This window comes from Dipodomys ordii, unplaced genomic scaffold (genome assembly GCF_000151885.1).
Source record: "Dipodomys ordii isolate 6190 unplaced genomic scaffold, Dord_2.0 Scaffold5, whole genome shotgun sequence".
In the NCBI taxonomy this organism is placed as follows: domain Eukaryota; kingdom Metazoa; phylum Chordata; class Mammalia; order Rodentia; family Heteromyidae; genus Dipodomys; species Dipodomys ordii.
In genome coordinates this window covers 21,225,880-21,250,748 of record NW_012267221.1, presented here as the reverse complement: position 1 = coordinate 21,250,748, position 24,869 = coordinate 21,225,880, and the positions used below count along the sequence as shown (strand labels likewise).

The 24,869-nt window shown below is 39.6% G+C and overlaps 1 protein-coding gene across 1 annotated transcript; it reads right to left on the bottom strand.

Annotated features, from left to right (window-relative positions):
- Positions 1-1,476: 1,476 nt before the first annotated feature.
- Positions 1,477-24,482, bottom strand: Erich2 (glutamate-rich 2). The gene is made up of 9 exons (XM_013027393.1): positions 24,349-24,482; positions 23,927-24,263; positions 14,801-14,832; positions 12,215-12,307; positions 10,515-10,651; positions 7,938-8,119; positions 5,731-5,788; positions 2,436-2,507; positions 1,477-1,598 (listed from the first exon to the last, which is right to left on the bottom strand). The coding sequence occupies exons 1-9, from the start codon at positions 24,480-24,482 to the stop codon at positions 1,477-1,479; spliced, it is 1,167 nt and encodes a 388-aa protein (XP_012882847.1).
- Positions 24,483-24,869: the final 387 nt, after the last annotated feature.

Genomic DNA, 24,869 nt, shown 5'->3' with positions numbered 1-24,869 from the left:
ATGTGGGAACTTGTTACACCAGTAACAAGAAACTTACATTTTTCCTATCAACTGGTACAGTGAAAATTCCTCTTATTAGCAAACCTGATTTCCTCTCTCCCTCCTTTCCCCCTTTTGTCCCCTCTTCCCCTTCCTGACTCCCTCTCTCCACCCCCATCTCATTCTCCCTCTCTCCCCACCCCTTCTCTCATTCTTTTGTACCAGTGCTGGTGCTTGACCTCAGGGTCTCACACTCTCCCATGGCGTTTTCCTTTCAAGGCTGACACACTGTCAGTTGACCCACAGCCCTACTTCCCTGTCTTCACTTCTTTCTCTCACCCTATGAAACAATGCCCCCAAATGCCCAATGAATAAACTGTAAGCATTTTTTATGGATATGTCACAACCCTCTGCCATCATAAAAATCAGGTTCGCACACACTGTATTTTTAACTCGGTTATGTGAACCTAATTTGCAAATGGTGGAAATTCACTAAGAAATGCAGAATCAGTAAAATAATGTAGATTGATACATAAGTATAAAGGCTTGTAAATATTTCATGAAAGAACAGAAACATTTAAGTTCTACTTCATTTACTCAGGTGGTATATGCATGTTTCCTATTATTTACCAGGACTTATCTGTGTCTAGGAGTATAAGAACGAAAAAAGACAAAGTTCTGTTGTACGGTCTGGTGGGGAGAAGATAAAAATAACAAATATTGAAGCATTTCAAATATTGATACATGCTATAAAGAACCTACAATCAATGATATGAAAGTACCTGATAGGCCTGTAATCCTAACTACTTGAGAGGCTGAGATGTGAGGATCACAGTTCAAAGTCAGCTCAGGCATTGAAATCCAGGAGACTCTTATCTCCAATTAACCACCAAAAAGTTGGAGCTGTGGCTTGGCTCAAGTGACAGAGTGCCAGCCTTGAGTAAAATAGTTCTGGGAGACTACCCAGACCCCGAGTTTAAGCACCAGCTTGGGTGCACTGACACAGACACAGACACACAGACACAGACACAGACACACAGACACAGACACACACAGACACACGAGAAAAAAAAGTGCCTGATGGGTGTTTATTCACAGGGTGCTAGGGCCATAATGTCCATGGCCAGATCCAGGCTATAGATTAGCAGGTGTCTGGTGCTCAGCAAACCACTTATCCTTACTGTGTCTTAAGTTTTCTCATCTGTAAAATGGGGCTACTCGTGGTACTTACTTCACAGGGTTGTCAGGCAAAATTCATGTGTCTAGAGGAGGTTGAGCTGCGTTATCTGGCACACACTTTCTCTTCTCTATTTTCCTGAATAATTCACATTGAGCTAAAGTTTCAAAATTAGGAAGAGGCTCCAATAAAGAATATGGATGACTTAAATGGGATCTGTTACAAATAAAGAACAATTAGAACAAGATCCACCTCCTTCCTTTATATTTGTAGGGCAAATCAAAACGAAAATACATGATTAAATCACAGCAGCAGCCTCGTCACCCCTCTTCGCCTTCCTCCGAGCTCTCCTCACTCGCCTCCTCGGTGCTCTCGCCCTCACTCTCGCTGCTGCTGCCCTCCTCGCTGTCTTCGGCCTCTTCCTCCACATTCTGGGCTTTCTCTGCCACAGAAAAGAAGAGAAATGCTCAGTGTGTTCCTCAATATCTCCATTCCCCCCTCTGTGTTCTCCCTTTTACCAAGAAATACTTATTTCTGGAAATGGAAGAATGGAATTGAACTTGGCTAGCTAGATGAAGGGTCAAAGTAGCAGAACGAGGAAGAAATATATTCTGACTGGCATGAAGTTTGTGGGTTTACATGTTAATTAAACACATGGGTCTATAAAATCATTTTTTTCTCTTGTCAGTGAAATTTTTAAATAGAAAAAGAATTGAGATTTCCTTAAAGTTGTATGGTAACTCCTTAATACACAAAGGTGATGTTAACATGTTCTGCTTTGGATACCCAATACCCGGGAGCCAAGGACCCTGCTTTGCTTGGGCAGTTCCACCCACTGAGAGAAAGGGGATCATTTGTACCATCCATGGAGTATAAGCTGATTTCACTAAACCATGTAAGAGAGTCAAATAGGTCTTTTTTCATACTTTTTTTTGGTACTGGAGTTTGAGCTAAGGGCTCAATACCTGAGTCATACCTCCAGCCTTAGTTGGTTTAGTTATTTTCAAAAATAGGATCAGGCTCTTTACTAGGGCTGCCTGGACCACACTCTTTCTATTTTTATTCCTTGAGTAGCTGAGGTGACAAAAACACTACTATGCCCAGCTTTTCATTCACTGATCTTCCTGAAATAGCAGAGGTTACAGGAATGTGCCACCATACCCAGCCAGGCATTTTTTAACTTACTTCCTGTATATACATTTTTACAATTTCCTTGGATAATGGGTTTTAAAAGACTGTTTATAGTTCCTTGAGAAAAAAATTTAAATGTAAAAATTACCCTTCAGCAACATTTCCTCAATAAGTGTGAAAAACTCCTTGGCCTCAGGATTTTCTGGTTCATAGATTAGGACTGAAAATGAATAACAGAATATGGGTTATTAATGTTCAAAGTGTTGCTACAAACAGATTTTTTAGAATGAGATTGGGACTGTCAGTCAGAGAAGGTACTGTACAAAGCAAAAATAGTAACAATTATATCACAGGCATATCTAAGTGCATGTGGAGAAAATGTTCCATTTATATTTGGTGCTTCTCAAGAGAAATGACCTTAATTGCATCTTCTACCTTCTATCAAACAAATGCACTTTCTATTACCCCAGTATGCCTTTCTTTCATAGGCCAGTAACCAAAGTGCTTCATGAAAATAATTATTCCCCAAAGACAGAACAGTAATGAGTAGACTGTACCTAGAGATTTGCTAATCCTTTCCTCCAGTGTCTTCATGACAGCCTTTACAAAGGTCTCAGCACAAAGGATGGAAATGTTCTTTCAAATAAGGGAATTTGATATGATTTCTTTTCCCACTGAATTTTACCCTAATCTATGTTCCACAATCATTGTTTGGACAATGATGTTCTCCCCCTATTTACTGGACCATTATTTTTAGCAATATTTCCTTTTTCCTCCCCCCAAAAAACCTTTATGTGACCTCTATGTGTCATTTTTCCTTGGAGCACATCAGTAGGCTTTTTGGTGTATTGCTAATGTCATTGAGTTTGGAGTTGCAAGCCTTCACTTCAGCGTTATCTAAGCTATTTTAAAATTTCATCCTATAAGTCACTTCTTCCTACTTGCCTTGAGGGCTATTCATAATTCCACATGCCCAAGTCCTGTGCAATATCTTGGTGGTCCCCAGGGGGCACTGAAACATTAAGTGTTCTATTCATTTGGCTGAAAGTGGAGAGCTCTGTAGGTAGTTCAAGGCCCAGAAGACCCGATCCACAGCTTTCTTCCTGACACATTAAACCAGAGACTATATCCTAATCCACCAACAAAACAATTTATCATCAGTCTGGGTCAGCATGACTGCCTGTTCAGAAGCTGCTTTTAAGAATCCCACGTTTCTTTTTTTTTATTTGTTTGTTGTTTTTGGAATTTGACTTAAGGGCTTGGGTGCTGTCCCTGAGGTTCTTTTGGTCAAGGCTAGTACTCTACCACTTGAGCCAAAGATCCACTTCTGGCTTTTTTTGTAGTTTAGTGGAGATAAGAGTCTCAGACTTGGGCTGGGAAGGTAGCTCAGCGGTAAAGTGCATGTCTTGCAAGCATGAGGCCCTGGGTTCGATTCCTCAGCACCACATAAACAGAAAAAGCTGGAAGTGGCGTTGTGGCTCCAGTGGTAGAGAGCTAGCCTTGAGCTGAAGAGCTGAGGGACAGCGCCCAGACCCAAAGTTCAGGCCCCATGACTGGCAAAAAGAAAAACAAAACAAACAAACAAAAAAAAAACCAAAGAGTCTCAGACTTTCTCCTTTGTTTCCCCTTAGGAAGAAGCAACAATGCTTGATAAGAAATGTACTCATTACCTTGCCCATGTAATTGTAACCCCTCCGTACGGTATTTTCACACACACACACACACACACACACAACTCAGATCCCAGTCTCCTGAGTAGCTAGGATTATTACTATTATGAGCCACAGCAAGAATTCTAGGTATTTTTGAACCATTCCACACACATAAGTTTTCCTATTTTATTCTTGAGCTTGAACTCAGGATTTCAAGCTTCACTTGACTTTTTCAGTCAAAGCTGGCACTCAACCATTTGAGCCACAGTTCCATTTCTAGCTATTTGTTTAACTTGACTGAACTGGAGATTGGACTGTAAATTGGAGATAGGAACCTCTCAGACTTTCTGCCCCACCTGGCTTTGGACCACAATCCTTAGATCTCAGCCGCCTGACTAGCTAGGATTACAGGTGTGAGCAACCAGTGCCTCTATTATATATATATAATATATACACACATACACACACATATAAACTTGAACTAATATATGGTCATTAGTCTATTTCTTTGAGGCTAAGTCTTTCTATAGAGCAGGGTTTCTAGTTGCTTCTTCAGATACTAGATTCTTAAGGTACTAGTTTCTTAAATACATATTCTTAACTAGTTTTTTAAAATATAGATCTAAAAACTAGGTTAAATGTAGCTACTAAGGAGTAGCCACACGATTTTGTTTTTTTTTTTTTTGTCATTGTGGGACTTGAACTCTGGGCTTGAGCACTGTTCTTGGACTCTTCAGCTCAAGGTAAGTGCTCTACCACTTGAGCCACAGTGCTACTTCCAGTTTTCTGGTGGTTTATTGGATATAAGAGTCTCATGGACTTTCCTGCCTGGGCTGGCTTTGAACTGTGATCCTCAGATCTCAGCCTCCTAGGAGGATTACAGGTGTGAGCCACCGGCACCTGGCTTTAGCCACAAGATTTTAATAACTATCCATATGTTTGAAATTATTATGAACCTTACAGAGAGGAAAATGTGGCTTTCTGAACTTATTGAAAATGAAATCTTTTGGTGAAACACTTTCTAAGAAATCCTGAACCAGAAGATGGATGGTAGATTAGAAGCTTGTTCCATAAGACTCCATGAATAAGAATAAGGCTCTAAGTTCAAGCCCCATGACTGACAAAAAATAAGTAAGTCAATTAAGCTAGGAGCTGGTGGCTCATGCCTGTAATCCTAGTTACTCAGGAAGTTGAGTTTTGAGGATCATGGTTAGAAGCCACCCTATGCAGACAAATTCAAGAGACAGTTATTTCGAATTAGCCAGCAGTGCCAAAAGTAGAGATGTGGCTCAAGTGGTAGAGCACCAGCCTTGAACTTTGAAAAAGCTAAAGGAGAGTATGAGGCCCTGAGTTCAAGCCCTAGTACAGGCATATGTGTGTGTGTGTGTGTGTGTGTGTGTGTGTGTGTGTGTGAATATGAATATGTTGTTGTGCCTTGCTGAAGGTTGTATTTCTAAGGTCTACACCAGTGCCTGGGACATGCAAATTCAGACATTTGTGGAACAAATGCATGTTAAGTATAATTATTGCACCAGTCATCTTTGGGGCAAAAAGGCTGACTTGTTTTCTAGTGATGATTAGTCTGTGTTGGCCTACGTTACTTTTATTTCATGTAAAGATACTCTAGAAGTCTAAAATATTCCTTCTATTAGCCAATCTCACTTACCACCAAGGAATCACCAAGACATCAACAGGGAATTCCCTAGATTAGGATAATTGAGCCATCTTACATATTATAGAATTAGAAACAAAAGGAAGATTGGAAAAAATGTAAAAGTACTTTATACTTACTCATCTGACATAATTTTTTTGCTAGATGGTAGTCACGGCTCATTTCTGCTCTCAGGAACTGGAAAACATTAAGTTCTTTAGGTAAGTAGTTTCTGAGAGAATTTAAACTATTAAAACTACTCCCTAGAAAATATTCCATTAATGATTATTTTATTCTAATCCTGATATGTTTTTCCAGCAGTGAATCTGCAATCAATCAATCAGCTAAGGATATTTAAGGACCTGTGACAGCAAGGCAATATAGTGTGTACATTCACTCCTGAACTTGCATGAGAGTGCCGACATTAATCACATTAGTTGAATGTTCCTGGTTCAGGTACAGGTTTTTTTTGTTGGATGACATGACAGTCTTTAGTTGAAAAAAATAATTGTGAGCTAGTGTGGTGGCACACACCTGTAATTATAATATTCCAAAGACTGAGACGAGAATTGTGAGCTCAAGCTTGGCCTGGGTTATGTGGAAAGACCAGGTGTAAACCCCCCCCCCCCACAAAAACAATTGTAATTGCATATATCAATACTTCCCAGAACTGTTTCTGTTACCCATTTTGCTTATATAGCTTTTATTATTACAAAATAACATATTTAATATAGGAAATTACAAAAGCTAAACAAACATATTATATCCTCAAAGTCCTGGGGCTTGAACTCAGGGTTTGGGTGCTGGTGCTCTCTCACTTTAGCCACAGCTCCACCTCTAGTTTTTTGGTGGTTGATTGGAGATAAGAATTTTATGAACTTTCCTGTCCAGGCTGGCTTCAAACCATAATCCTCAGATCTCAGCCCCCTTAGTAGCTAGAGATTATTGGCATGAAGTACTGGCACCTACCTTTGCAGTTATTTTTTAATGCCTAATTTCACTGGCCCATAATCAAAGAACATAACCAGTATAATATGGGGCTGTTTCCATTTTAAAAATCTTATTTACCATTTGACTTTCTGTAAGGTCCATTCCTGGACGGTGAACAGACCTCGCCCAGTACCTGCGTTACCTAGGCAACTGGGACACCTGGAAGAGGTCACATCCGCATCCGCTGAGGTCACATCTTAACCTGATGTGGCCACACCTTTCTCCCACCTGACCCCACTTCCCTTTACCTGGACACACCCTTCCGCACCCCCTACCCTATATAAGGCCTAAACCGCGGCCAGACCGCCCCTTTTCCTTTGCCAGCCGCGTGGAGTGCCAACCTTGCCTGGTCCCAGCAGGTCTACTGAATAAACCCCTTACCTGAATACCACGTGCGTGGTGCAGTTCTTACTCGGCCACCTCTTTTTAAAGACCTAACACTTTCTACACTTAAATTCCTTCAACTTTCTATGATTCTGTTCATGTATCTTCCTCTAAAAATCCTTCTCTTATTCCTTGTTCCTTCTATTTCTTTCCTTAGTCACTTAAATCTCTCTGTTCCTAGAGTAACACAAATACTATAACTAGCCTGCATTTCATTTTATTGTAATTACTGATGTGTCTCTTCTCAAGAATAGAACGTGTCTTTTATTGATCTTTCTATTGGCAGCAACTCACACAGGTCCAATGAGCACAAAGTATTTCTTAGAGTGGTTCCCAAAGTCTCACACTGGCCTTGGCCTCACAGGATTATGCTATGTCATTTCAGGGTCTTGTCTCACTTCTAACCAGGTGAAAATAGTGAGAGAGATGACTAAACCAGAAGGCATCTGCCAGGCGCTGGTGGCTCATGCCTGTAATCCTAGCTACTCAGGAGGCTGAGATATGAGGATCATGGTTCAAAGTCAGCCTGGGCAGGAAAGTCCATGAGACTCTTATCTTCAATGAACCACCAGAAAACCAGAAGTGGCACTGTGGCTTAAGTGGCAGAGCGCTAGCCTTGAGCTGAAGAGCTTAGGGATAGCACCCAGGCCCAGAGTTCAAGCCCCATGACTGACCAAAATTTCAAAAAAAAAGAAGAAGGCGTCTCTATACAGACAGGGATCGTCCCAATTTTAGAATCCTTTGTTGCTTTTGTTTGGCTAACATCAGTAGCACAAGGAGGCTTTCTTCATTCTATGGATGTGCATAGTATATTCCTAACTATGTTGCCTTAGTCTTCCTTCCCCTTTCTGTAGCTTGAAATCTCTAATGAATAAATACTAATTTATTTAATCTACATAAGAAAAGGCTATCTACTATTTAGTTATTTCAAGTTTCTAACTTTCCTCAGACCTAATGTATGAGTAGAACTTACTTCTGCCATTAACTCCAGTGGGGCCTGAGTAGCATTGGGAGGATGCCCATGTTCATCGTCTTCCCCACTGGTGTCTTCTTCACCATCACCTGTTGATTCTGATGACTCATCATCAATATCCTGAAGGCAACAGTCATTCTTTTTCTCTGGCTTTGCACTGCCTATATCTTTGCTCCTTTCACCTACAACAGAAATATACATGCAGAATTCTGAATATAAATCTTTCCAGATCCTATTAGCACCTGTAAAATGGAAGACAATGAACAAATCCAGAAGAGTACCAGAGAAAAGACAAGTTACAATCATGTACACCCACACCACACACACACACACACACACACACACACACACACACACAGATAAAACTCCTAGCTCTTCTCTGGAGGGAGATTCAGAACCCTCCCAAGAGTGTGCTGGCTGAGGTTGGTAGACACCCACATACATGCTCTTCTGAGTCATTTAATTTCTCCATGGAATCACAACAATCTTATCTTCTAGAGTGTATGCAGTCTGTGTACCAGTTCACCACACTGATATCATGAGGAGAAGGTCATAATTAGGGATTAAAGAACCCTGTGATGTCACAGGGTTGTCTCATTCACTCACAAATAGCATTGTGGAGAAATTTCCTGACCCCTAAATGGAATGTAGCCCTTCTCCAGGTATAATTTGTTTAAATGTAGCACTCCACACAACCTCAGATTATCCTGTGTACTTCTGTTTATGATGACAATGATGGTGATGATGATGATGGTGATGATAATGTTTGTTATTTTCTTCTTTTGCTAAGTACTAGGGCTTGAACTCAAAGCTTGTTTGTTCAGCTTTCTTGCTCATAGCTGGTGCTCTACCAATTGATCCATATCTCCAATCCAGCTTTTTTTCTGGTTAATTAGAGATGAGGCTCATAGATCAGTCTTCTTGCACTGACTTTAAACATTAATCTTCAGATCTCAGCCTTCTTAGTAGTTAGGATTATAGGCTCATGCCACTGGTGCCTGGCTTTTTTATTTTTTTAAGTTTATTTTAAAATTGATATGTAATTATATATTTATGGTATGCTATGTGATGTTTTAATAAATGTGTGCATGGTTTAATGCTTAAATCAAGTAAAACATATTTACTCAATTATTTATTTTATTTTTTGTTTGTGTTTGGTTCTAGGTTTGAACTCAAGGCCTGGGGTACTGTCCCTGAGTTTTGTGCTCAAGGCTAACACTCTACCACTTGAGCCACAGCTCCATTTTCAGCTTTTTGGCAGTTAGTTGGAGATAAGAGTCTCACTGACTTTCCTGCTCAGTCTGGCTTTGAATTGTGATCCTCAGATCTGAGCCTCCTGAGTAGCTAGGGTTACAGGCGTGAGCCACTGGTGCCTCGCAATCATTTATCATTTCATTATGATGAAAACAAACTTTATTCTAACTTTTTGAAATATGTAGTACATTACTGATATCTATGATTTCTCTACCGTACAATAGCATACCAGAACTTCTTTTTCCCCTTACATAGTTTATTGAATATGAGCACCTGAATATATCTGACATGGTAATGAAAAAATGTGTACTGGATATGGATGCTAAATTATTTGTTCTTTTTCCTCTTTTACAATAGTAAAATAGCCACTTCTCTTATTTGTTCATTCAAATTTGTGTTTAATTTCTATTTACATTCATTCAATCTGAAATCAAATTCTTCAGACAGAGAAGGTGTTACCTCATAGCACTAATAAGGTAGTTGAAGAATCTATTTAATAGATGAAAAGCCAACTTGAAATAGGAGAAACACAACAGTTTAAAGAGGAAACACAGATGAGATGGTACTCGAAAGTAATATCCACTGAGATAGTAATTGTCATCTTAAGAACTCACACAAGGAAAGCACTGTATTAATCAGCAACAGATCTCAGATCATGCGCTTCTTATTCATGTCTATAACTTGCTATCCATCTCTCCTTCTTCTCTTACCTGCCCCAGTCTCTGCCATTTACAACTTTCAACTTTTGTGAGATCTGCATTTTGATCCCACATGCGAATGAGATCATGTGGTACTGATCTTATGCCTGTCTTATTGCACTTAATATGAAGATCTCTAGTTCCATCTGTGCTGCTGCAAATGACAAGATTTTTATCATTTAAAGGCTGAATTTACATTGTGTAAATATGCCACAATTTCTATGTCTGTTCATAGAAAATTTTGCATTATTTTTAATAGCTGACTATTTCCACTAGACTGTGAACTTCATGAAGGTAAGGATTTTTTTTCCCAATGATTAAATCCACAGCTTCCAAACCACTCTGGCTTTCAACCATTGCTGAGTGGATAGAATTTGTTAATACTTACACAGATACTTCAATACATTGTAGGATTTAATGTCCTATGATTATCATCTTATATAACCTGTACTGGCTTCTGAATTACCTGGCTTCCTCTCACAATCACCCATTAGGTAAATGTGAAAATGACTAGTTCTCATGACCCATCCCCCTCACTCCTATGAACAGTCAGTCCCAAAGGTCATGTAAAACAGGGCTGGGGTAGAAGATACAACCACACAGTACAATACTTATAACTGATTACCTGTATTTTCTTTTAAGAAAGAAGATGACTGCTGATTTGGTAACGTGTCTTTATGTTCAATGCTTTTTGGAGATGGTTTCTTGTCAGTATTCTTTAAAGAGACTGGCTTTTCAATTTTCTTTGGAGAAACTTCCTTCCTAAATGTTAAAGTAGATGGTGAAAAGCTTTGCATTTATATATACATACAGGATAATATACTACCAATAATGTAAACACCTAAAATGTAAATAATTAAAATTTCATTTCTGCCTGACATTTGTTATTGTATAACAATTCCTAGGATCTTTTCAGAGTTAACATGGACCATATAAAAATCAGTGATACAGATGTTATTGTACATTACTGTGATAATGGTGGCATGAAAATACTGAAGGAAATCAGAGAGAAAGAGAGAGAGAGAGGAAAAAACGACTGAGAAGTCACTGAAATTTTTCTGGTACAGCAAGATTACTGTCTCTAAAAGTTACTATGCTCTATTATCTAAGTCAGACAAAAGAGATCATTCCTTTATTTTTTCTGAATTAAAATATTTCAGTGAGTCTAAGATACCATCTATTTATTATAAGACAGTATTGTTTTTTTGCCAAATACAAGTGTAAAATGACATAAACCATCTGGGCATGATAACATACATTTCTAATCCCAGGACTCAGAAGCTGAGTATAAGGACCACAAGGTCACGATCAGAATGGGTTACATAGTGAGACTCTATCTAAAAAACAATATGTATATACATATATACTTTATGAATCTATGAAATATGACACAGAGCATTAGTGACTCACTCCTGTAATCATAGCTACTTGGGAGCTGAGAGTGGGAGCATCAAGGTTCAAGGCAGAAAAGTTCACTGGACTCCTTCTCAATCCAAAGGCAGATGAAATGGTATGCCTTTGATCCCAAGCTGTGTAGGATGCTGAGATCCAAGGATTCTCTTTCCAGGGAGGGAAGCTGAACTCAGTGTGTGCCTGGGATCCCAGCAATGTAGGGAAGCTTAAAAGTAGGTGGATCACTAAGCTCAACTGTGTGCCCAGGCAGGAAGCAAAACTCCATCCTAAGAATAACCAGTGGAAAACAGAGCTGGAAGCATGGCTCAAGGGACATAGCACCAGCCAAGCAATTGTGAGGCCCTGTGTTCATACCCCAGTACTATAAAAAATAAAAAGAAATATGATACTTATATATTCACTTAGCTATATCCATAATTAAAGCCTAATATGATTTTCACAGTAAAGCATAAACTTATTTTCTTTATACTTCCTATAGTCTTTCTCATACAGGTTCAAAGAATCAGAGTCTGGAAGTTCAACCTTCATTTCAACTAAAATCTACTGACTTCCATTTGAGAACATGATTTATTTATGGGAATGAGGGCTCTAATCATTTAAGAAAACAGATGACTAAAATATTCAAAAAGAACAGTTTACATTAACTTAAATACAATTATAGCATCCTTTGGAACTGGAAGGTAGTTATTACTTATTAAAGCTACAAAGTTACTCAGGCTAGATATTCTGCTAGAGCTCACCATTAAGAGAGCCTAGATTTTCAAGATTTTTTTTTACTGTATAAAAGAAAATTGGGCATATTTAGAAAATGTCTCAAACTCCATTGGAATTAATATGTTTTCTCAGAATATGTGTACTTTGAGCTTTGTCTTGTATGATTTATATCAGGCTGCAAAATTACTTAAAACTTACTTTTCTGAGGCCGTCTTGGTTACACTTAGCGAGCCCTGTGGTTGAGTATGAAGTTTTCTTGCCAATCTTGGTCTATGTCCAAAGGAGCATGTACTAAAAGTGTAAAAATGAGAATTAAAAAGATAACTGGTCAGTCATTTTAGAGATTATAAAACATGATTGCATAACAAACAGAACCTACAGATAGAAATGTTCAACTTTGACCCAAGAATCGGGGGTTGTGGATTTGCTTCAGCCACTCTTTCTGTGGCTGGCACTGGGTGGGGAATCCAACGTACAAGGCAAAGAACTGGGAGACAGAAAGCCAGTTCTGCATGCCTCAACCTAGACAGGACCTTTTGACAAACAAATCATACCTGCTAGTTAGCTGATAGAGACAACAGCTGGTGGCAAGGGGAATGAAACCCACACTGAGAAAAAAACACCTTCTTTGAAGATCAGCCATACTTCCCTGAGCAAAGGGCCCCTCATCGTTTTCTATTTTACTTCTATTCCTCCCTCCTTCCCTAAAGTCTACTATTGTTTACCTTCAACTCTGGATGAACCACCTGAGTCAGCCAAGCAACCTGAGAGGCTGAGCTGTGTGAAGCTCCTATGTGTGAAGATCACCAGCATCCCTGCACTTTTCCCAGTGAATTCAAGGGAACATGGGCATTTTAATTGTCCTTGCAAGGGGTAGTTTGATAGTCAAGAGCAAGTCATTCCTGTATTTGTCTAATTTGATCCAGGCTTCGTTGCTTTATTTCTGGGCTTTATCTACCAGGAACGATCCTTCCAGTTCTATCCCTACTGATTACAGTCTTTGAGGGGGGAGAAGGTTCCCAGACACAATAGGAACTTACTTCTCATCAATGTTCTATTAGCTTCAATTGTTACTCCTTAAAATCATATCTCCTGTTTTACTCAAGGATGAGTATATATTTCATAGATCTAAGTAAATTACGTTTCCAAGTACATGTATTAGAATATATGTACTAATGTACTAACAGAACTTTTTTCCAGGTTGGTTATAACTATAAATTGAAATGAATATAAATTCTCTATCTTTGATCTGCTACATATTACTTTCTCTTTAATAGAAAAATATATTTATTATATATTAATATCACATATAAAATTTATCATCAAAGACAAGGTAATTTTTAGCTACTACAGTATGAAATTTAAACTGTTATATAGTTTTTTAAGTCAGTAATATTCAGACTGTTCAGAATAAACAAAAAGCAATGTTTTTTATTTATGTATTTTTTACTTAGTACCCAGAGCTTCACCCAGGCTAGGAAAATTGTCCATCACTGAGCTACTTCTCTATTCCTCAAAGCTACACTTTCAACCTCAAGAACTGAACTTGAAAAGAAAATCTGGTGCCAATATTTTCCAAATAATTTTTATGAATGTATTTTGTAATAAAATTTTAAACTTATTTTTCATAGAAGTTTTTTTTGCCCCCAAAGTAGGACATGATCATATTAGGAAGGGCTTTAATTAGTCCTTAGAATCCATTTCCATCTGAGCTGCTACCTGATAATTTGGTATTAAATTGGTATTATATTGTGATTTTGATACTGGTTTCTTCAATTGAGGTAAATTCTTCCTTGCTTCCTTCTTTTATTTTTGAGACAGAGTCTTGCCAGTATAGCCCAGATTGGCCTCAAACTTGGAATCCTCTTTCTTTTCTTTGGTGGGTCCTGGGGTTTGAACTCTGGGCCTGGGTACTGTCCCTTAGCTCTTCAGCTCAAGACTAACACTCTACCACTTGAGCCACAGTGCCACTTCTGGTTTTCTGGTGGTTTATTGGAGATAAGAGTCTCACGGACCTTCCTGCCCAGGATGGCTTTGAACCATGATCCTCAGATCTCAGCTTTCTGAGTAACTAGGATTACAGGTGTGAGCCACTGGCACCCAGCTGCAATTCTCTTGACTCAGCCTTCTCAGTTCTGGGACTACAGGTGTCACTATGTCTGGCTGAATTTTGTTTTGAAATTATTGGCAACAATACATGTTATAGTGAATTAAAGTGCTTATTTTAAATTAATTATTCACTTACGGGGCTGGGAAGGTGGCTCAGTGGTAGAGCGCTTGCCTTGCATGCCTGAGGCCCTCGGTCTGATTCCTCAGCACCACATAAGCAAAAAGAAAAAAAAGCCGGAAGTGGCACTGTGGCTCAAGTGGTAGAGCACTAGCCTTGAGCTGAAGAGCTCAGGGACAGCGTCCAGGCCCAGAGTTCAGGCCCCACAACCGGACCCCAAAAAAAAAAGTAATTATTCACTTACAAAGATATTCAAAGGAGTAAGCAAGTATCAAAGGGAATAGGAATGACCAATGAAAATATACAAATAAATTACAAACATTAAAACATGGAAATGAATTTTAGTTATACTACTATATTTTTATCAAAATTCATTTTTCATTTAAATATCCTTCTATTTAAGTAACAATTGCTTTGAAGGAAGCAACGCTAAGCTGCTAGTCCACGCACTTCTGGCTTTTCAAATTTAATTGGGTGACAAATGATTGCACTATCTACTTCTAATTGCTTAAAAGGCATGTGATAGATCTGCTGCACAGACAAAGACATCTTCTTACTTTGACATTGCTTCATTTAAGTATCCCTTATTCTGAAAGAGAAGAAAAAAAATTCAGTTTTTATTTCAACAAGAAAATGTGGTGTATATATATATATATATATGTGTGTGTGTGTGCCACTATATATATATGTATGTATGTGTATATACATATATATGTATATACACATACATACATATACATATACATATACATATACATATATATATATATATATATATATATATATAGTGGTAATCTATGCCTACATCAGAAAGAATGACATTGCCCCATTTGTTAGGAAATGGAAAGACTTGGAAAAATTATATTAAGTAAAGTAAGCCAGGCCCAAAGAAACATAGGTCCCATGGTTTCCCTTATTTGCAATAACCAGTACATGTGTAGGACAAGCAGAAAAGGCCAAAAGCTATATACATATGACCATATAAAATGATGTTAAGCAAAATGAATCCCAAGATAGGGACACAAATATCTTTTTCCTTACTTGCTATTGTTTCTAACATATTTATAATGTACCATGTGATTTTGTTGTTTCTTTTTATGTTCCTCCCCCACGGTATAACCCCTATTTTCACTGTATTTGATGTTGGTGCCCTGCATCTAGTATATACACTTCTCAAATTTGGGGAGGGAAAGGGAAAAAACAAAATGCTTAAATAAGGATACAGATTGACCCATTGTAACAATGAGATGTACAAAACACTATGTTGAAAACCAACTTTACAACTTTGGTGGTGGTGGGGGTAGTTGTGGAGGTAGGAGGGAAGGGATGGTAGGGGGAAAACAAAGGAGGAGGCAACAATGCTCAATTGGAAATGTACTCATTACCTTGCTCATGTAACTGTAACCCCTCTGTACAGCATTTTTACAATAAAAATGTACAAAAAAGAAATATAGGTCCATGGTTTCTCTCATTTGCAATAACTGGTAAAAACATAAATTTCTAATTGGAAAAGGTTTCTTTGATTTTTTGAGAGACAATATAATAAAGGATTTAACTGTTAAGTCATACAATCACATTTAGCCATTCCAATATTCTTGATTAATATTTGGGACAAGATCATAGTCAGACACTGTGTAAGAAACTATTAATGCCTTGGATCAAATACTAGCAATCTGCCATTCTGTCTGGTTTTTAAGTGCCTAAAATAGAGGCAAGACACTAGTATTATTGTCATTTTACTTTAAGGTGTTTGAAATAACCCATTAAGGATTTTATATAATCATTATCTAGGCTAACGTGTAATTTATAATTAAAATCAATTATTTAAAAATCCTATACATTGGCGATAAATAGAACCAAAACAAATAGAACCAATGTGCTGTGTAAATCAAATTTAGCTGACACTTCAGTTGACATTTTAGTTGGTGTCAGGAAAAACATCATCGAGAATGTATGTGAGCCGGGGAAGAGAAAAGTTTTCTATAATATTTCAAGATACGGTATTTAAATAAAGTATTATTAAAAGAATTTATATTTATACCAGTTGACTCCTGACTTTATCCAAAGATACTTTAAAATACAATTTTATTCCATAAATTCCCTCATGTATTTATGAAGACTCGAAAGTTACTATGTTTTCTCTATGAATTTTTACTTTTCTAAGTTACCTAATTATAGGAATTATTGTCCTATAACTTTGCCCTTTTATATCTGGATAAATTTCCTTTGTAAAGAGAAAAACAAACTCTTAAGGTCTTTTTCAAATTTGGAAAAGATCACATTTCCAAGAAACAATCTAATTGTTCCTCTCTCTAAAACTTGCTCCATTATCTTTAAATACTGATATTATTATATATCTAGGTGTTCTGGAATACAAAATTCAGGGCCCAAACTGTGGACTATAAATGCGAAGCTTCATTCATTTGTTTCTGTGTTTAAATCTGTCTCCCTCCCACTTACCTGTACCCTCAAATACTGCAGAAGTACATAAAGTTTTGCCTTAGGCTTAGAATTCTGAGGAACCCTGACCAAACCAGGTGTTAAATGTGTTTTTAATTTGAATTTCTCACTGAGATTTGATGGACTCCTAGAAAAACAAGGTGTCTTTTGGAGGAAACCAGTTGTTCAAAACCAAACTCTAGCATAAATGAGCTATTTTGCAATGAGCTACTTTCATTCTCTAGGAAAAAAAAATATGTAATCAACTATAAAGGCCCTACCAAACCATCTAAGATGACCTTTCTTGAGAGATACTTTTGCTCCACAGATTTATATAACACTGGTTCTGGCAGGACACATAGAGAGCATCACCTTTATATTTAGTGTTCTTCTCCTTCTAGTTATAGGATCTTCATGGATTGTAACATTCTACTCTTACCTAGACAAAACAGCAATGACTAATTCTTTCCTGTTATCACCTGGTGAAAGAAGCATAGATGAATGCAGCCAAGCCCCTGATTAGGACCCAGGCTCTGTTTAGTCTAGCTTTATTATTACACAGGAGATATCCACGTCACCTGCCCTCCTAAAACCAAATTCCTCTGAAGGCAGTATAGAATAATACTCTTGTTGAAAAAGATTGGATTCATTATCAATTTGGCCAGCCACAAGTAAGTTTTGGAAAGTTAATACATTTCTTTAAGCTTCAGTTCTTTTATTTGAAAAATGAGGATCACAATGGGGCCAACTTTGCCAGGTTCAAGGGGTAACTTGGTTCAGTGTCTAGCTAGGAAGGACACTATAGAAACAACGTGGTTTGCTTCTCCAAAGGAAAAGCTGAGAAGATTCCTTACGGGACTGATTAGGATTGCTAAGGGTAACAAAAATGAGCTTTTACTGTGATTGAAACAGGCCTATCAGCTCCAAGGGCTTTAAATTAATTTATTTAAAAAGTCAATAGCCCTAAAAGCACTCATACTTGTTTAGAAAGACCACTGACTCCAAGGGAAAAAGCAATTAATTTAGGACACAGGTCAAAATTAAAACAGCAACCAATAAGCTGCACAGATGAATAGTTATAAAGGTAATATACATTTTAAAAATAATAATTATTATGCAGAAAATACCTGAAAGGAGCTCCTTTCAGAAAAAAGGAATTGATAATACTCATTGGCACTGGGCAGATAAAGGGATGGCTGCAGGATTCAGGTAGAGGAGGGGTTTGTTTTTTTTGGGGGGTTCGGTTGGCTGGTGCTAACTTGTCTCCATTCACTGGTATCTGCTCAAATTAAGTAGTTTATATAGTGTGGGAATAAAAAGACAGTCTTTAGTTTTCATATAATATTCAATATCTATTTCAAATGAATATTTGAGTTATAGTTCTTGTGTTTAGCATCTGTGAAGTCCTGGATTCAATTCCAGTCCCAAATACAAAAAAGAAACATTTGATGAGTACCTACTACATATCAGATTGTCTTTGGTAAGCTCTGGAGGTAAAAAGATGATGATTTCCTGCTTCAAGAAGCTCAGGATCTTATAAGGAAAACAGGTTCTACTTCCTATACATATGGTACAGACCAAGCTTCAAAGTACTATATTTTAAGGCACTTACAGTATAATTGTCCATTCTGCCATTTTGATGAGTACCCATAGCCATCAAATTATTCCTTTTGGAGGCAGAATTGGAAAGTCAGATGAAGAGAGGGTTCAATCAACAGGTCTGTCCCTGAACCAATTTTTAGTTGTAGAATCCATCTCTGAAGTCTATTCTCTGGGTTTTTTAATTTCCCACCTCTGGATTTGTAGACAAAATCCAGCCTACCTAGCTACAAAGGTAGTACTGTCCCAAAGCAGAGCAGTCATGGTAATTCTTAAGCTAACACAGCAACAGGTACAACCTGTGTATCTGTATTCCAAGTTAAGTTAATCCCCTTTTTTCTAAGACCTTTTCAAATGGCATTGTCATAAACTTGGGAGAATGTAAGTCTAAACTTTTCAGCAGACATGGTTCTGGCGTCAAGAAAAAAAATAGCCCAATAAAAGAAGCAGAACACATAAAAAATTAGATGAAGAAATGGAGGGGGAGGAAAAAAAAGAACAGAGAGAGACAGAGACAGAGAGAGAGAAAGATGAGGAGAGAGAATGAGATACACACATATACATCCATAATGATGGCCATGTCCCTGTTCTCCTGCAGAGTCTTTGTCTTACCATGTACCAATTAATTTATGTCTCTTTTTTTTTTTACTGAGATAAGCTGTTTGTTTTTATCATTCAAAACCAAAGCAGACATTGACTAATATGGATCCTACTTCTTGAAACCCAAAATAGCTAACATACCTGACAGCATGTAGTAAGAGCCATATTACTAGTTAATATAGCCCATGGGTCCACCGCAAGAAGGGTTAACTCTATCTTCTTTGATAGACTAAATTACAAGAAGCACAGTCACATTTTGGAATGTCATAAGATTTGACAGTCCAATCTTTCATCAGAACTAAGATTGAGTCAAATTCACTGTGACAGTGACTCGAAGTTGAGATCATGCAGAATAGTTGGCTGTGTGCTAGATAATGGTAATATGACAAGTTGGAAAGGTAGGTGGGAACAACTTTTATAAAAGACATTAATTGCCAATTAATGTATGAGAGAACAACATAAAAGTCATTAATTGCCTATTAATGTATGTGAGAACAACTTATAAAAAAGTCATGAATTGCCAAATGCTAATGATTTAGGGATTTAATAAGATATCAATGTAAATCTAAACAATCTTTGAAGGAAGATTAAGTCTATTAGAAAAGAAATTTGTTAGATGGTAAAGCTGAGAGAGAACAGACGCAGTCTGGTGCCAGGGTTGACAAACCAGAGCCCACAACCTGTGTGACTCATTATCTGTGTGTGTGTATGTGTGTGTGTGTGTGTGTGTCTTGGGGCTTGAAGTCAAGGTGTGTGTGTGTGTGTGTGTCTTGAGGCTTGAAGTCAAGGCCTGGGTGCTGTCCCTGAGCTTTTTCACTTAAGGCTAGCAATCTACCATTTGAGCCACAGTTCTACTTCCAGCTGTTTTTTTTTTTGGGGGGGGGTAGTTAATTGGATATAAGAGTCACAGACTTTCCTGCCTGTGCTAGCTTTACACCATGATCTCAGACTCCTAAGTAGCTTGGATTATAGGCATGAGCCGCTGGTGCCTTGAAAACTATTTTTATAAATGAAATATTACCAGAATGCAGATAAACTTGCTAATTTAGTATAACTTCAAAAGGATAATGGCAAAATTTAGTAGTTTCAACAAAGCCTGTGTGGGCCCATGAAGCCTAAAATATTTAGTATCAGGCCTTTTATAGAAAAAAAAAATTCCCAACTTGTAGTCTAGGGAAAATGTGATGATGTAGAAAGTGAGAAGGTGCACTTGGAAGGAAAATGAGGGCCAAATGCAGAGTTGCTGAACACTACCATGAAAGGAAAGAGTTTGGAGGAGGAGGATGACGGCATCAAGGGAAGAGCACAGCCCGGGAGAAAAGAGTTTGCTTGGAACTTCTGAGTTAGTGTCAACCATTTTCTGTTCTATGAAAAAAGAATCTAGAACTTAAGAGCTGATGTATGAGACAAGCCCCAAGGTAGAATCCTGGGAAATGATACCCAAGAAGCAGGTGGGGAAAAAGTATCAGGCAAGACACTGCTCATAGCAGTACTAGACAGGTAGCAAGTGCTAGAATGACCACAATCATGATGATGAAAGTTTCTTGAGAGCAGAAATTGGATCTCACATTCATGTGGGTGGGTCCTAAACCAGTTTAAAGACACTCAGATACAAGATGAATAAAACCATTCAAATGACATAAAGTAATTTGATTGCCCTAGAGTGCTCTTATAGTTAAAAAAGAAAAGAATTCTCGGCACCTGTGGCTCATGCCTGTAATCCTAGCTACTGGGGAGGCTGAGATCCGAGGATCACAGTTCAAAACCAGCCTGGGCAGGAAAGTCTGTGAGACTCTTATCTCCAATGAACCACCAGAAAACCAGAAGTGGCACTGTGGCTCAATGGTAGAGGGCTTGCCTTGAGCTGAAGAGCTGAGGGACAGCATCCAGGCCTAGAGTTCAAACCCCACCACTGACAAAAGAAAAAAGAAAAAAATTGGAATGAAAAAGAGTGGGTGAAAAGCAGATTTATTTGTATGAGAATGCAGAAAGATAGTATGAATCAGGAGATAAATATACCTGATTTAAGAAGGATATAAAGTGCACATGGCAATATTACGTATAAAAGCATAAATTGTGACTATGTGTTCTTGAAAATATTCAGTGTGCTATATGTGAAATATACCTTGGGGTCAAAGTACAGGTGAGTAGAGGTTATCATGGGCTTGTAAGAATAAGGTCTTGCTTTCTAGGCTTCTTGATTAATTAGACTGGGCTCTTGTTTGTAAGTTCTGAAACCACACTCAAGTTAGCTTATATAAAAAAGGGGAGAACTGGCTGACAGAAACCAAGAGAATTGAACATCAAGCTGTGTGAGGGAGGGACGGGGCACAGCTGTGTTTAAGGATGCTCCCAGCTCCTCTCAGCCACTCTCTGCACATAGGCCTCATTCTTCTCCCTTGCTACAGATTTCCCATGCATGGTGCAAAATATGGCTCCCAGAAATTCTTGATTTGTATGTGGTATAGTTCTAGACTTTAAGGAAAATATGGACTCTTTCTTAACGATCAAAACCCAGATCAAGAACTTAATTAGTTCATTGAATTTTTTTTGTTGTTGTCTCTTTTCTGGTGGTACAAAAAAACAAACAAACAAGCCATTTTAAGAAAAATAGAATCACATGTGGTTCCAAGGTCACACATGCTTCCCAGGTCATGCATACCTGGGAAACAGAGAATGCAAGACCTTGAATTTGAGACCAGGAAGGAAGGAAGCAAGGAAGGAAGGAAGGAAATGGAAGTCTTCTAAAAATCCAAATATAGGATTGCCACAATTTCAGTCATTCATGTACTGTCTGGCTTCCTTACTAATTATCTCCATAAGCCTTTGTATTACCCACCTCAGTGCCTAGGGTACCCATTACTTGCTGCTTAGCAAGTAGGTGTTGGATGCATAGAACTAGAAGGAAGGAAACAAAAGAATGTATAAATTAGAGCTCTGCTGCTTAGTATGGTAACCACTGGCCATATGGCCATTGAGCACTTCAAAAGTGTTCATTCTAATTAAGATAGAGTATCCACCTTGATTTTAAAGACGTATTACCTCCACAAGGATGTAAAACATTTCATATGCCCACTTTTCTAGTTATTCATTCAGTAACCAGTAGTCAATAATTAATTCATAAACTGACTTACCAACACTTAAATTTTAGCTTCCCCCCAAATCTTTATTTTAATTTTCTCTTGTAATCGTGGAAGATGTGACATTTTTCCTTGTCCTTTTAAAATTATTTTATCCTTTTGTACTCTGTTTTTTAATCTTATGTTTCTCTTGTCAATGAATAAATGAATAAATGGACAGCTACATGTTCCGGGTTTGCAACTGTGGTAAGAAGGAGATGGAGCTAATTAACCACATTTCTTATCCTGAAGGAGCTTAGTGGGGAAACAGCTTGATGTAGGTGCAATATTTTATTGGTTAACTTCAAGTACATACAGAAAGGTTTCAATATCAGCTGTCACTTACATTTATATCACAAGTGACTAAATACAAGTTTTTTGTATTTCCTCTTTCGCAGTATACTATAGTGCTAGAGCCCAGACTCTGGAGTCAGATTACCTATTTTCAAATCTCAGTAGATTGTGTAATGTTGAGCCATTTCTTTAATGTCTTTACAATTCAATTCCTCCATTGTAAAAGGAGGATTGAAAAGAACCAATTGCTTCATTGCATTTTGTGCATGTTAAAATAATAGCTACTAATAAATAATAGCAAGTACTTACCTCCTGCTAGCATTATCATCACTACAACTCCTCCTCTTATCAGTATTACTTAGCCTAGCAATGGCAGCTCTGAAGGTACAGGTCTCACTGAGGCCAGTTCTAAGTACACACATGAGACTGCACAGGACAAAGCAAGGGATGAAACAGTTGAGTGTTGCTTAATTAGTGGGCATGGGTGGGAAGCTTCCCAGTTCTGCAGTGAGCGCAGTGGATTTCTTACCAAGGTTTGGCATTTAGCATTGATGTGTGTGTGTGTGTGTGTGTGTATTGGTCCTGGAGCTTGAGCTCAAGGCCTCACACTCAGCTTGCTTGTTCAGGTGCTCTTCCACTTGAGCCACATCTCCAACTTCTCACTTTTTGCTGATTAACTGGAGATTCATGCTTCATAGATTTGTCTACCCTGGCTCGCTTTCAATGAGATTCTCAGATCTCGGCTTCCTGAGTAGCTAGGATTATAGGCTTAGGGGATGGCTCCTGGCAAGCTCTGGTAAACTCTGAACACTTAAAGAGTAGTGCTGCTGGTTTTGTACCCTGGAAATTTAAAAAGTTGCAAGCAACTATATATATATATATATATATATATATATATATACACATATACATATATATATGATATTTTAAATGTCTTTTTTCCAGATTTATCTTTAAAAAGCAACTTCCAGGAGCCCTCTTGGGGGCGGGGATAAGAAGAACAGCTTTAGCAAGTCATCTATGCCAACCGAGAACTTGATACTTATGCCACTTGATTTAAATGCTACAGTGGTGCAGTGTTAAGAGTGGTTTTGGTAGTCAAAATACTGCAGTGGCTTGCCAGGCATGGTGTCATACGCCTGTTAGTCCGAGGCTAGCCAAGGCGAATGCCAAGACCCTATCTGAAAACAAACCAGAAGCAAAAAAGTCTGGGGTGCGTGGCTCAGGGAGCAGAAGGCGTGCAGGAGTTCCTGAGTTCAGTTCCCAGTACAAACAACAAAACCTACAGTAGCTTGACCGTGGACGCCTCAGGTTGGACCCTGGAGGTGATAATTCGTCCGAACGGATGGCTTTACAGCCCCGGGAGGCCCAAACTCCACCGACCTTCAATTCTAGCCAGCCAGAGGGGACCCCTACAAGCCACCCATGTGTTTCCAGACGAGGAGCCCCGGGATGGAAGGGGCCGTGTCGGGCCTACCAAGCGCGGGTCGCAGCGCGGCGGGGGAGCCGGGCCTGGTTATCTGGCACGCCACGTGGCCCCGCCGGGCCGCCGCGCACGCCGCGGGGACACGACGCCCCTTCCTCGTGCCCGGCGCCGCGGGCCGCCCCGGGCGCGCGCAGAGCCTACCTTACCTGGTGGCGTCGGGGCAGCCGCGGGGCCCCCGAGCCCCAATCCGGAGGGCCAGAAGGGTCTGTGGGTTCAGGGGTGGGGTCTGGAGGCGTCTGAGGTGAAGGCTGGATCCAGCTGCACGGGGGGATGGGGCTGTCTCGCCGCGCTCTCAAGCCGACGCCAGAGGCAGGCGTGCCGACCGCTCGTGCCCCGCTGGAGCCGGGAGTCCGGAGCGCCGCGTCACCTAGGTGACGGACAGCGTCCAGCCGCAGCCAGGGAGCGCGCAAGGAGGGGGCGGGGCGATCGAGGCGGAGGGGCGGGGCTAAGGGGGCGGGGCCAGAGGCGGGGCGGGGCAAGCTCCTGGCGCCAAGTCAACCCAAAGAGGGCGGTCCGGGGTGCGGGAGGGGTCCCGCCCCCGGGCACCTCGGGCGCACACCCGGGTCACTTTGAGAAGGGCAGAAGAGATGGGGAGTGGAATATTGGAGTCCACACTTGATTCGGATTCTGGGGGCCGAAGGGAAAGGAGCCGGGTGGCCTGGTTCGGGTTTTAAACTTGGGAAAGGTGGTGTCCTCGGACATCATCGGACTGGGTTGAACGAATGTTCCCCGCAGGTTAAGTGTCCTGCCTCGGGATCGCCCCTCAAAAGATAAGGATTCGCTGAGGCAAACACCTGTTCTCCAGAGATGGGGCTCAGGTGAGGGGAGCCCGAGACGCCGGCGCCCCCTCGGGGTCCCTCAGGAGGCTGCGCAGGGGGGCGCCGCTGACCTGCTCACTGCTCCCACAGCTGCCCGTGTCACCGAAGAGGTGGGACGGGGCTAGAAAATCCTCCGTCTTCTAGGACACGACTGGTTTGTGTACTTGGAATGAGGAGACTTGTTGCTAGGCAAAGTGCTTGGAAGGAAGCTATTTTGTTGCAGTCAGTTCTAGAAACGAATTTCCCATAGCAGCCAAAGGATAAGAGGTAT

Coding starts and splice junctions, on each gene's coding strand:
- Erich2 (XM_013027393.1), bottom strand. CDS start 24,482: ATGTCCGAGGACACCACCTTTCCCAAGTTTAAAACCCGAACCAGGCCA. Junction 14,833..23,926: donor GGCTGCCCCGACGCCACCAG/GTAAGGTAGGCT, acceptor CTTCTCTTTCAG/AATAAGGGATACTTAAATGA. Junction 12,308..14,800: donor TTAAATGAAGCAATGTCAAA/GTAAGAAGATGT, acceptor TTACACTTTTAG/TACATGCTCCTTTGGACATA.